At 35.4% G+C, this 13654-nt stretch overlaps 1 protein-coding gene across 1 annotated transcript in view; it reads right to left on the bottom strand.

Moving 5' to 3' along the window:
- Positions 1-4052: 4052 nt before the first annotated feature.
- The window catches only part of LOC145688473 (uncharacterized), a 71419-nt gene continuing 61817 nt past the window's right edge, over positions 4053-13654 (bottom strand). The window contains exon 4 of the mRNA XM_081762749.1: positions 4053-6400. Within this exon, the coding sequence (XP_081618875.1) occupies positions 6077-6400 (324 nt within the window). The 3' untranslated portion in view covers positions 4053-6076. The remainder of the gene's footprint in view (positions 6401-13654) is intronic.

The raw sequence follows: 13654 nt of genomic DNA on the forward strand, positions 1-13654 counted from the left end.
ATAATATGAATACGAAACAACTTTCAAGAAGGGCTATAGTTTCAATCCTCACATTTGAATTGAAGTGTGATTTTTTGAATAGAGATATTATCCAATGAGATTGTATTCGCCCATATGCTGTAACGGATCAGGATTTAACGTACTGTGAATGAAGAATGATATACTGGGAAAATAAATGTAAAAAAAAAAAAATGTGTATATGGGACAAGAGTGAGATCAATGAAAACATTGCACCTCATTTTTACATTTTGTTCACAGGAATGGCTACATAAAATCTTTGAAAAGTACTAACTTTGCCTTGTTTTTCCATTTTGAACTCTTCTATTATGAATCATAAATAATGAATCAAACTTTCTCACCTCATTGATTGTGCGAAGCTGTCGAATGCATGTGGTATGATGTGTGCCTAACCTGTCTACAATTGCTTGAATACTATTACAAGGGTCCGCTTCTACGGTCTTCCTGATGATCTCATATGAACTTGGGGTTGGTCGGTGGCTACAAGCACATTTTTCAATATTGCGTCACCGACACGAAATTTTGTCAACACACGGCGTATTCATTAACTATTTTTATTCCAAAGGCACTGTTGATATTTTTTGGGGCTAGATTTGCAGAATACATAAGGGATAATCACTTCCAATCGTATTTTCTCTATAGTGCACTTTCACACGACTCTGTTCAGTAATACAATGAATTTTGATTCACTAGATACCTCAGTATATCTTCTGAACACGCATGGAGGTGTGACGTCATACGTGAGACAGGACGACATCTCAGTCTATCTATTGGTTGCAATAGACTTCGTATCAGGCATAAAATTGGACATTTCATTTGCACCAATCCAATTTTGTATGTTCTTTTTTTTAAGTTAAATATTTATGTAGTGCTTGAGATGATATGTAATGTTTCATAGCTGTTTTATTCTACTTCAAATCCACACTTAAATGTTTATTGCGTGAAAAACTTCAGTGGCACCGGGTGTTATGGTATTCTATGCTATTGGATTCCGTGCCCGTTCGCATTTACTACACATTGGCAGGTTTCTACTCAGCCCTCAGTATATCAATGAAATGTTTGACCCGGTAGGTACTCTGTATTGTAGGTTTTGCATGGCATTCCAACAGGATAACACATGACCACATGTTGTATACAATGACCTACAGTTTCTGGATGGATAGGGACGATGTTTCACTGCTTCCTTAGCCTGCGTGTTCACCTGATCTTTACCGATTGAACATATCTTAAAAGAGCATATTACATCGTAAATGTTGGGAGTAAAATGTATCTATTTATTTTACTCTTAAAGATGTTGATAGACAAACTACATTATTTGACATACAGTTTGTGTGTGTATATAAAACAAGACTTCAGTTTTGACTAGTTACATGATTAATCTGGATAAAACCAAAAGCACAACACACCGCTAAAATACTCATGTAGGAGTGGAACATATCAATTGATTTAATTAATCGACTGTAGTATTTCCATTGCACTACGTAATATGTACAAACCGGGGTAAAAGTGAGGGGGAACGCGGGGGACGTCATCCTCCCACTTCCAGAAAATATATGTGGCGTCTCCAACTTTCCAAAAAATAAAAAACAATAACCAAAGATAGGCAATGCTTCCCCCTACATTTTCAGATCCACTTTTTCCCCTGTGTACAAAGAAAATTAAATAATAAGCATTTTTTTTGACACATTTAGAACTTCAATGGATATTTACGATATTTACATTACTGTATGTCTATGCTTCTTTTAAATGCGTAAATTCTTGTTTTTACACTCAATGACGCGGTACTTCAATAAAATGAGTGTGTATATGACTTACTTTTCTGTGTAAAACAAGAACACGTAAACAAAATGTTGGGTTTAACTTAGTGCCATGTTACTATTCAATTGAGAAAAATGTACCCTGAAATACGTTGTTACACCTGTCACGATTGTAACATAAATAAACTTCACAAATATAAAATATATCTGGTAAGTCAAAACAAGTGTGCCACATGAATCAGTATATGAAACAATTGCATTATAGGTATGTAGATCCACACCTTTTCATATTTGAATCTTTTTTTTTTTTTTTTGTTAAACGACACGTCAAAAAACCAAGTTTTGAGTAAAATGAGATTAACTGTACTACACAGTATAGTTTCTCCAAAAACGTCTATTTATTTATAATATACCAGGTATAGGCAACAGCTTGACAGGTGTAGATATCTCGTAAAATGTGTATCTACGTGCAGATATTGTCGTTAACTTTGTGTCTGGCAAAACTTGACATGTTTTTTTTTTTTTAATCAATTTTGTTACTTTCATTCAAAACAAAATGCCATTGATGCCACTTTCATTTCGTATGTATTCTATATGTGCTGACTAGGTAGGATGTGGTCAGGTTACGTAAAACTAGAAATATAAACATGTCCATAACAACATTTTGTACTTAACGGTTTATTTGCTTACAGTACACCATTAAGTATGAGTTCAGCTTAACAACATATATATAAAAAAGTACGAAAATGGCAAAACTAATGTGTTTTAGTAGAGATCCAGTAGTGTTGAGTATGCTTCTCATATAAATGTTTGAAAGAAATTCTTTTACGACACATTTCAAATCAGTATTGAATTCAGACTTTCGTACAAGGGGGGCAATTAAATTTTAAGGGGGGACTCTGTTCTAGATTGCAATACTGCAGCAGAAATCTGTCGCAACAAAACTTGCGACTTGTTATTGTCTGGTTGCTTGCAATAACCAACATATTGCCATTTTTCCCTAACTAACGTTGTAAAACGTTTGTGTGTGTCTCTATCTAATTTCCAAGTTTTTATTTAACTTTGACTTTATACGAGATCGTGGTTTGTTAATTAGAACAGTTAGGTTTTGCAAAAGAAGAAACTAATTTTCTTTAAAAATATCTTTGCTTTTAAGATTTTTATTTCCGAAAAAAATTAAACAGAACAAAGCAAATATTTCAATGCATGGTAATTATAGATATTCTGGAGGGGGGGCAGATATATTCTAGGGGCTCAGGCCCCCTTGAACATACCTGAATTCAACACTGTTTCAAATTTCTACTGTTAAACCAACGCATTCTATCCATCGATGCTATCCCATTCTATCTATCGTTGAATATGTCGATAGTCACTTTCAAAGTTGTATCATCTCCTATAAATTTCTTCCAAGAATATTTCTAAGTGAATAAACCATTGAGACTAGTGCTTTTTCTTCTTCAAATTCTTCCTCAAGCTCAGTCTACACTGTTTTTACAATTACAGTGGCGACTCTTGAGGGAAGTAATATTGATAAATATTTACATTTTATAGCTACATGCTAAGAAAAGAAAGCCTCACATAGCTTCAGAAGCTACATACAAGAACATCAGGTTAGCTTTCTTCCCTTCTTTGTAGCATTAAATTTTAATTTTTACTGGCAAGATAACTGAGAACCGCCAACACGTACAATTGTTTACTTTTCTTCTCCTTAAATCCAATAGTAATATTCTTATTACTTTGTTCTCTTCTAACATGTACTTACACAATACTATCAACTGTAATTATCACTATTTACTTGCTATTTCATGGACTCATTATACGTTCTTGCTCACAATTCAATTGTAACGAGTCTTGGAAACTAATTGCGGCTAGAAGTGCGTTACTACTGAAAATAACTATATACAGTAACACATTTCAATATTTTTGAAATAACGGTAATGAATAATGAGTAAGTACCTTCGTTTTGTTTGAAAGTTTGAACTGGAGAGAACGAGAACGACAAAGACAAATCTTCTCTCAGACTTTATTCGAAATGTTTTTTCCAAGATATATGATTAGAAGTTCAGTTACATTCACATTTTCTGTTTCTTAAGTAGATAAGATCAATTTATGAGTAAATATGCACAATGAAATTTCTTCTTGTTTCAAAGAACTTGTCCATAACTTAGAACTACTACTTATGATGGATGTATTCTGTTTCTCTAGTTAGTAAAGCAAGTGAAGAAAGATATTGTTTATATATTAATTTTTGATTTTTGTGAAGATATCTTGTGTAGGAAAAGACCTCGGTACAGGTACTGTACAGCAAAAGTTAGTATACAAAATAATCAAATATTCTATCTTGTCCCCATCTAAAAGTAAGAAGGTACTTTCCCATAATAAAGGACAATTCAAATGAAAAGACAATGAAGTGAAATTGTACTTCTGTATAGGCATAAAATACATAATTGTCCATTGTGAGGAATTCTTTTGTAAATTTAAGAAATTACAATTTTAATAGTTTGACTGGTACTGGAATAATAGTTAAAGAATGTCATGCAATCTTTATTTTTGCACAAAAGCAGGATCGAGATTCATCCTCCATCTTTCATCACCAATAATTTTCATCGATTTTTACATTGAACTTCCCATCATACAAAATAATGATATAGGTAACTGGGATCTAAGTCCGCACCTGAAGATATAAAACCTCAATGAAGGCTATGAAAGGAAAAAGAAACTAAGCAAAATATTGTTAGATAGATATTTTGTGACTATTAGTAGGCTTGCGTATGAAACTTCTTCACGCAATGTTGGAGATTATTCCATCTTTCATCATCTATATCATATTCATAAATTTTTACATTGAATTTACTATAATAAAAAATAATTATTAATAATATTACTTAGAGATATAAGAAACTGGGACTAAGATCTGCAGCTGAAGATATAAAACTCCAATTGAAGTTATGGAAGAAAAGAAAATTTCCTGATGGAAAACAGTACAATAATTAATTATATTATCGGCATTTATTCCGAAGTTGGGCGTCCGCTTTCGCCAGGTTTTTTCGCTGTTATCTCCTTTCCATATTTTCTGCAATTTGTTATTAGGTTCATTAATCCGTGCTCTTAACAAACTTTTAAAAGATTTTGCTCGTTGTCAACGTATTGCTTCATAAATGTTAAAACTGTTAGACCATTGCCCTTGTACTTTCGCCATGTTGATAACATAAATGCTCGTTTCTTTCCTACAATGCAACTGTTCAGTTACCTTGCGCCAAGTAGTTCCCTCAGCTCGCCGTATAGTCCCATGTTTATAACCGCTTATATATAACAAATAAACAGATTTCTCGAGACTCTTATATATTATCAAGCACACAAACGATCAAATTATCTACATCCTTCCTGTAAATTTTAAAAATTTTGCTGCAAACGGACGCCCAACTATGGAAATTAACCCATATTATCACTTGATGTATATGGAAATAAAACTATAATCTCGAAATAAAACGAAAATTACATGACACTCATCTTCCAGCCTCTGTAGCCAATCAAGCTACGTGTACTATCCAAGGATGTTATAAAATAGAGGATCTGCCCATATGCATCTTCATCCTATTAACTCAATGAAGCCAAAAAAACAACCGAGCATCCGGACATTTACTCTCATTTCCGTCACGAATGTCGGCTCAAAACATTGAGATCTTATTGGGCGGAGTAGGAGTGGTGAAACTGTGACGTATTGTTTCATGAGTTTGTTGTATGAGCAGATCCTCTATTTTATAACATCCTTGGTACTATCGTTGTAAAGTATATAAAGATAAGTTTCTCTTGAAAAGTAATCGATACATGTTTTCTTTTCGAGATGTAATGATAATACGTTACTTTCTGCGATGAAGATATATAATTGTAACGAATTATATCTTTTAAAAAACTAACTTATTCAAAATTGATTATCACATCACGAGGAAATGACCTTCAAAATGCTCAACTATGAGCAATATCTCAAAACTTGGCAAGCACTTTTCTGCATGGTATGTTGTAAGTTACGAACGTTGTCACAAGTGACGAAACAAGACTTCTCTCACTACTCTGAGACTCAGCAAAATCTTCATATTTATGAAAAATCTGGACAGCATTGGAACGGGATTTTAGTTAAATTAAACAATATTGTCCCATTCAGTTCTAAAGTTGTTGGAAAACAAAAATGCATCGATGTCCCCAAGAAATGAATCATAAGAAATGCATTTATCACATTGAGTTGTATAGTCTTTCATGTATTATCACAGCAATTTTCTGAAACATTAGATGACTAAAGAATACTATTTATTTTCGTTCACTTCACAATCGATGAAAACTATACTATCAGCACTTGTAAGTCTTTGTCTTTCAGGATCTTCTGGTAATACATTCAGTTTTGTACACGATGACTTCGTAGAAGGCGATGATATTGATGATGATGATGACGATGAAGTATAACGTATTGCTGTCTCTTTTAATTGTCCTAGAAGGTTTGTGTGATGAACACTCTCAAAATCTAATTCACACAATGAATACCGCGGAGGGGGAGTTTCTGCAGCCATCACTTTGTCGTAGCTTGGAGGTGGTTGAGAAGGCCTGGATCTTACTGGCTTCAATGCAGGATCCTGTAAAAGAAACAAAATAGTAATAAGACTCATTCCAGGATTGATTGTAGCAATTAAATAAATGGAGAGCATATTTTTAAAACAACAACGCTCATAACGTTTCGAGTCGGCGAACTTTGCTAGTCGTTTAAAACAATAACTGTATGGACTGTAGTCGTTACGTACGGTGAAGATTTAATTTATTAGCTTACAAGTATCACTAAGAAACAGGACAATTTTTGAGGTCGCAAAGAAAGGTATGGGTGAAATTTGGAATATACAATATTCCTTTTAAGCAAACTTTAAATGTTTTAAGCGAGATTATCATACTGCATCTATTAAACAGGAATTGAAACAATTTCTTTTTAAGAAGCACTATTACACCATTTAAAAAATATATTAGAAGATATTTTCATTTCCATAGATCGACTTAATAAGTATCACTAGGATCACAACACATATGAATACTAATAGAAAAACAAAGGAATATGAGATTTTTTGAAAAGCTACATATCTAAACAACAATTCACGCAGATATTCAGCGATATTTATTGGGCAATGGTAATTTTGTAATAACATTTTGAATGATATATTAAAACTAATTCTTTACCATTATTATATTTATTTGAGATAGCTGTTGTATTGAAAGAACGTTTATGTACTTTGTAAGAAAAACATAAATACATGCTCATAATACTAGGCATCAACATAACATTCATGTAGACTTAATTTGAAAATAGCTGATAATGGTCTAATTAAAAATTCCCTATATTGGAATAATACTGCAATACATCTAGAATATGAATTTCTATAACTGTCTGGTTTTTATTCTCTCTCCTTTCTACTCATTACTGCACAATGTTCCATTTTGATGAATTCAGAAAACTTGGAGGCCAGTCCATGCAAACGAGTTTTGAGTGTTCTTGTAGCCACGCCTAGACATGCATGGACGTATGCATTGCATTGTTGTCATGCATAAACACAAACTCCTCTTGGTCTAAAAAAAATTACAAGAAAGGATGGTATCAAGATCTTCCCCAAGACACCTATATATACCTGGATGGACATTCGCCCTGGCACTAGAATCAGTTCTTCTGGGCTAGCGGCTGCAATGTAGTCCTAGAAATGTGTCGCAATTATTCCAAATCACCCTGTCTGCACTACATGTTGAAGCATATACCTTGTTCCTTGTGACCTATAAAGGAGTCTTTTTCATTGATCGGACAGGAATACATCATTCCATACAGTTTGATCCCTATGTGCCTGTGCGAGTGCAATATTCCACTGTGCTCATTCTAATCGTCTCGTCTCGTATGAACAAAAGTTCATAGGAGCGCACCCCTAGTCTTTGTTGTGTGGTTTCGTGGGAATTTATCTCTCATTTACTTTTTCTGAAGTATATTTCTAGCATATTTCATATTCCTTATATAATTTGACATTTTTAACATTTTTCACTTTATGATTCTGGAAGGTCGCAGGTTCCCCATCCCTGTCCTAAATAAAAATATATGTTTCCATGATTATATAAACTTAGTTTTCATTGTCAAAATTATATTGTCGACGACAATGCCATTTCTCTACCTTACTTTAGAGTAAAATATCAAAATGTTTGGTCTATGAAGAATCGTAAAAATAAAAATGGAAGAATACTTCGAATGGGTTCGAACTATGGTCCTTCAGATTCGTATTCGGCTACCTATCATTAGGCCACGACCCACGATCACGTCGCTCTGTACACGTTATCATTGATGACTTTACTGCAATCGAATTCTGTGTCCCCACTTCAAATTTTTTATGATACTTTTCTTTGCTTCATAGAATCTTTCGCATTTCTCTTATATTGTCGCCACTTATCTACACTATGCATTACTTGTAACTACAACTTCTGCCCTCTTATGTAATTTATTCCAGACTTTCATTGCCTCTCTCCATAATATTCGGAGATAGCTTTGTCCAACTTAATTTTCATATGCTCCACGCTAGTTGGTGTTCGAATTTCAGACTCACAAACAGGTGTATATTTAAGTGTTTGATAGATAGTACAATAAGTATTGATTACAGCTGAACTTTCCATATGCGATCTCCCGCTGATCATCTTGCAGCTTTCTGCTGCGTGATATCTAAATAGAGCGACATGAAGCGCGCCTATATGATACACGCATATTGTACGTTTAAGCTTCTCTATCCACTTATACACATTCCTCTGCAAAAGAAAATTGACTCTGTGTTGTGCTACAAGTCTGTGGTCTTCGAGGGTATCTCCACTAACAACTTTTAACTATCTGTGTCACGAAGAGATATACGGAGAAAAGTTTAAAACAAAAATCCGCACTTCGCCATAACCCTCTTTAGACTGCACGTACTGCTTTCTGCCCTTTCATGTTATAATATTATACTGTTGTGGTAGTTATTGTTCCATTCTTATCTTTTTCTTTTTCTTTTAATAGCTGCTCGCTGTCAGTGTGCACTAAAGAAGAACTGATAGTAATGATACGATTTCTTTAGTAAACCTTCCATATTTTTTTAATGAGGATACGGAACACCTTTGATATCCTCCCTCATTAAAAAAAAAAAAAAAAAAAAAAAAAAACTTTCCAACACAATCCAATGAAATGTAGCTCTGGTTATGAACAACATTATAATAGACGAAAGCTCCCATAGCTGCAGCTGCCGTTCTCTCCTCGTTCCCTGAAATTAATTGTACGCAATATAGACAATCCAACTAGCTGAACCTGCGCTATTTACACAGCGCACAGTTCTAATATGAACGTGAATCTCCTTCCCACTTATCACTATATCTGTGCAAGTGCCTTTACGGAGACAAGTAAAGGACAGGAAGACTCTCAAAAGGAATAAATTGCTATAGACAAACATATAAAGGTAACATTTTAATACATAGAATGTTGGGGGAGGGGGGTTGCGGTAAACTTGGATAAGGTAATAGATGATACCAATGCAAATATTTTTTTCTTATGATTCCATATCTGAGTACGCCTCATTGTGAGTCCACAAGCCTTCAAAGTTGCATGCTTGCAATGTCTTCTCATTCAGATTAAAGCAAAGCGCCTGAAATGTCCATCCACCCGCTACACATAACTCCTCTACTGGTTGCCTATCACAAAGGTCAATACGGCCAAAACGATTTATGCCTGTTTCGCCTTATGCCTTCAAAACATATTTTGACAGACAACCGATAAGGATTGTTATCTTAAGGTGGAACGGGAATTCCCGTTTGGCCTTTTCCCGTTTCGCCTTATACGACGGAATTTTCACTCAGTATTTGTAACCAAGAAGGATTTATTTTATTCTTAACTACAGCCTCTCTCTTACTCCAAACAAGTTAAACTCAAATATCTTACAAGAACATAAATTTCATTATCACACTCAAAATAGCATACCATGTTTCTATGTTGATATAATATGAAACAACATCAATATATGAAATTACATCAATTTCACTGTTCTTAAGTCTATTATACCCAAAATATAAGATCAAATTTCTATGTGGATATAATATGAAAGAGCATCAACATATGAAATTACCTCAATTTCACTGTTCTTAAGTCTATCTTTTAGGCGGCGGATCCGGTCGTCAAGCTGTCTCAACTTTAGCTTTCTAAGTGTTCCCTGATTACTCACTTGAAGAAATACTCGCAGTCTCATTTTCACGATGCTCATCTTTCATTAATTCAATGAAAGAATATATGTCTAAGTGGTCCCTTGATGCTTTTCTTCGCAATTTGGCGTGCTACCCTTCCGCATTGTTAGTCGTTCGTTCATGATCGTTTTCAAAGTGATTTCGCAAGTCACTGACACTGTTTATGTGAGGTACAAATACAAGGCTGCATGTGCAATTGCTTCAGTGTGTAATATACAGTATGTTTGTAGTCGGTCAAATGTAAATACTACTAGCCTTACAAATATTCTGCAAAATTACACTAAATTTCCCTATCATAATTTGAAAATTCCCTTCTCTGGTGTAAGACGAAACGGGAAAAGGGCAAACGGGAATTTCCGTTTCGCCTTACAATCAAATTAACATACACTATTTTAGCATCATAGCCTGAAGTAATGAAAACAGACTTAAGGCGAAACGAGAAAAAGCCAAACGGGAAGACACCGGCTAAAACGACACCTGAAATAGGGAATAGAAAAATAAAGATAAGTTTTTGAAAATTTGAATGAGAACTGGCAAATCTACACAAAATTTTGTATCAATCAGCGGAAACGGCACGTTTCTAGCACCTGTGGTTTTCGAGATCTCACTGTCGAAAGGATTCGCCACAAACATATAAACTTTTCAAGCATTTTAATATATAGACTAGAAAAGAATCGCCTTAAAAACTCAATATGACGTCTTATAAAAATGTTTTACGGCAAAACAATATGCAAATGATCACGTTCTATTTAAATCAGTGATACAATCCACTTTCAATATTCTTCGCGCATTTAGCAATATTTATTTACATGGTTATATTTGCAAAAGTTACGTTTGCCAGTTAGCTGATTTTTCTCTTTACGTCGTGTGTAATTGTTAGGGCCGGATTTACATATTTCTAAACCCTAGATTAAAGCACAATTCTCTGCCTCTAGCCTCTCAAAAAGATTATTTATAATTCTTCTGAACTTATCTAAGAGAAAAAGTCGCTTATTTTCCCCGTGCTTTTAGTTTTAGAAGCACTCACAGCCATCTTATGTTTGCTTTTTTTTTTTTTTTTTTTTTGGGGGGGTGTTGCAGAGTGTCCTAGTTCCAACCAGGTGAAATGGAAAAAGTAGCATTGCAAATTTTGCAGTCAACTTTATAGTTGAACTTCATTGCTTGCAGAAACAGGTACTTCTTCAAATTGGAAGAAAACGTGCTCTTCAGTTTAGGCATTCTTGTTGATACAAAATTGGAACACTTCACTTGTAATGTATTACCAACGACAGCTCAGCTCGTGCACTTTTATCAAAGATTGCAAATCACCTTGACTGCTAACGGATAACTGCAACTCTGCGTTGCGAGTCTATTAGCTTGCTCACTATCAAATCGGAGAGGGTGATGTGACAATTTGCTCGAAGCTATTACATGTTACAGTTTATTGTTCATTTGCTAATTACAGGATTCCCAGCCAATGTCAGAATTTTTGATTTTTCACTTTTCGAATAAGCAGATATTGATTGCAGAAATGGGACGGGATTATAATACTGGACATATGGCTGTCCCGACGAAATTTACAGGGACGCGGAACACTCGGGCCCAAAATCAGAACTGTCCCGTTTTTTACGGGACGTATGGCAGGCTTATCTTTGGTCTAAAGGTGTTAGGGGATGAAATTCATTGGAGACTTGCAGCATAATATGTCAGTACTCTTCTGCATAGAATTGAGTAAAATTGATAGAGAATCTTAAAAGTGGCCAAATACGTGTGATGACCTAAGAAGAAGCAGAATGTCCGTCAATTTCTACTATTCATCAGACTGCTAGCACAATCAAGGCAACAAAGTTTTGAGCAGAATAGTCACAAAAGATGAATCGTGGGCTTATCATTATAAGCTCGAATCAAAAAGACAAAGTATGGATTGAGAAACACCTAGGATTATCAACGAAAAAAAATTCGAGACTTAAAATTCCCTGAGGAAAGATGTTGTTAGGCGTATTCTGGTACTCAGAAATACCTATACTGGAAGAGCATTTGGGAAATGGCATGAAGTTAACAGTGTAAGGTGCAGTGGTTTGCTTACCAACAATATAAAACCAACAATTCGCATCAAACGGCGAGGTTTGTTGTTGAAGACAGTATTACTGTTGCATAGTTACTGCCTTGTGTTTTTCCTTGATGCACATTTATGGCTAAGGAGCCTTGTTTCTCCTACAACAGAGGAAAAGTGGAGTAAAAACTTCCATAGCATTACTACAACAATATAACATTATAACATGCGAGAACAGAAGATAGTGTGCACAGTCTGAAAAGAATTATGCGAAAATGTCGATAATTTACGACTTTCCCTATTATACGATTGGAAATGCGTTGCAGACAGCACAAGAGACCAACAATATCAACGGACTTTTGAGCTTATTACAACCGTATCCTAATTAATTATAGTATGTTTTATACGCATCATTCTGCTGTGTATCCCTTTATTTAGTCGATAACAGCTCAGAATTAAGTATGTATAGCTCGTATTTTTTTTTTTTTTTCGTTAAATGAACAACGCTTAAGCGTGCACTCGACAATGCTTAAGCTTTCGCTGGTCGTATTCTCGTCTGTACGAACTCGTAAAGCGCTCTTCGAAGCACACTTGCGTGCGAGATATTTTAGGAACATGTTCTGGAAGCCGGAACACATCGGCATTCAGGAAAGCGATCGTGCTGACACAGGAAACAATCACAGGTAAAGATTCACTTACTCCATCTACTTAGCCCCCGCGTACCGTAGTCGCTAACGCTCTCGCCTTCTGTGTGAGCGGTCCCGGGTTCGATTCGAGGTGGGGGCACTAGGCCGAAAAAGTGTAAAACGCTTTTACAAGCCAGCCACCCTGAATGAGGTTTTCCTGGGTTTTCCTCATTCACACCAGACAAATACCAGGGTGGTACCTAACTTATAGGTCCCAGACCACTTCCTTCCTTCCCTAATCCTTTCTTCCTTCTCTTTCCCCGGATAGTGTGCTCGCCTACGGACGTCATCCCTTAAACGTGACGGGCTAAATGGCCTTAGATGCCGAAAGCCCAGAAATCTAAATCCTAATCCATTGAAGGATTTACTCTTTTTTCCACATCACTAACCATTTTCCTGACAGCTCTCATTGACCATCAGATGAACAAAAATTAGATACACTTTGCAGAGCTTCGTTTCAGGAATTAGCAGACGTTGTTGCGTGATAGTCATACAAATGGGATGTTCCTAGTACTTGCGTGTCGGACAACTGTAACTGACATACTTCTAATAGTTGTGAGGATTAATAGCGCTGACCGTTCGTATTGTGAGGATTATATCACATATCTGAACATTCGGCACTTTCTGGTCGAATGTTCTAACACTCAAGTATCAGGCAATGTCTTGTAGTGCCTAGCAAGTTTAGTCGGTACACAGAAGTAGATTGATTTGTGTTTAAAGTTGCTTTTTCAACATCGAGGCTACATGAGACGGGACCTATTGTTTAAAATATGATCCCAACTGCATTGCACCCCTATCGAGAATAAAATTCGGGACACGCGCACAGAAAGTACGCGCGTTAGTCACTTAGTCACTCGTATTTTGTGGTAGGACACTGTTTTCATTGTTCTGGCTTTTAT

This window comes from Thermobia domestica, chromosome 1, assembly GCF_964235325.1.
Source record: "Thermobia domestica chromosome 1, izTheDome1.hap1.1, whole genome shotgun sequence".
NCBI classification, from domain to species: Eukaryota; Metazoa; Arthropoda; class Insecta; order Zygentoma; family Lepismatidae; genus Thermobia; species Thermobia domestica.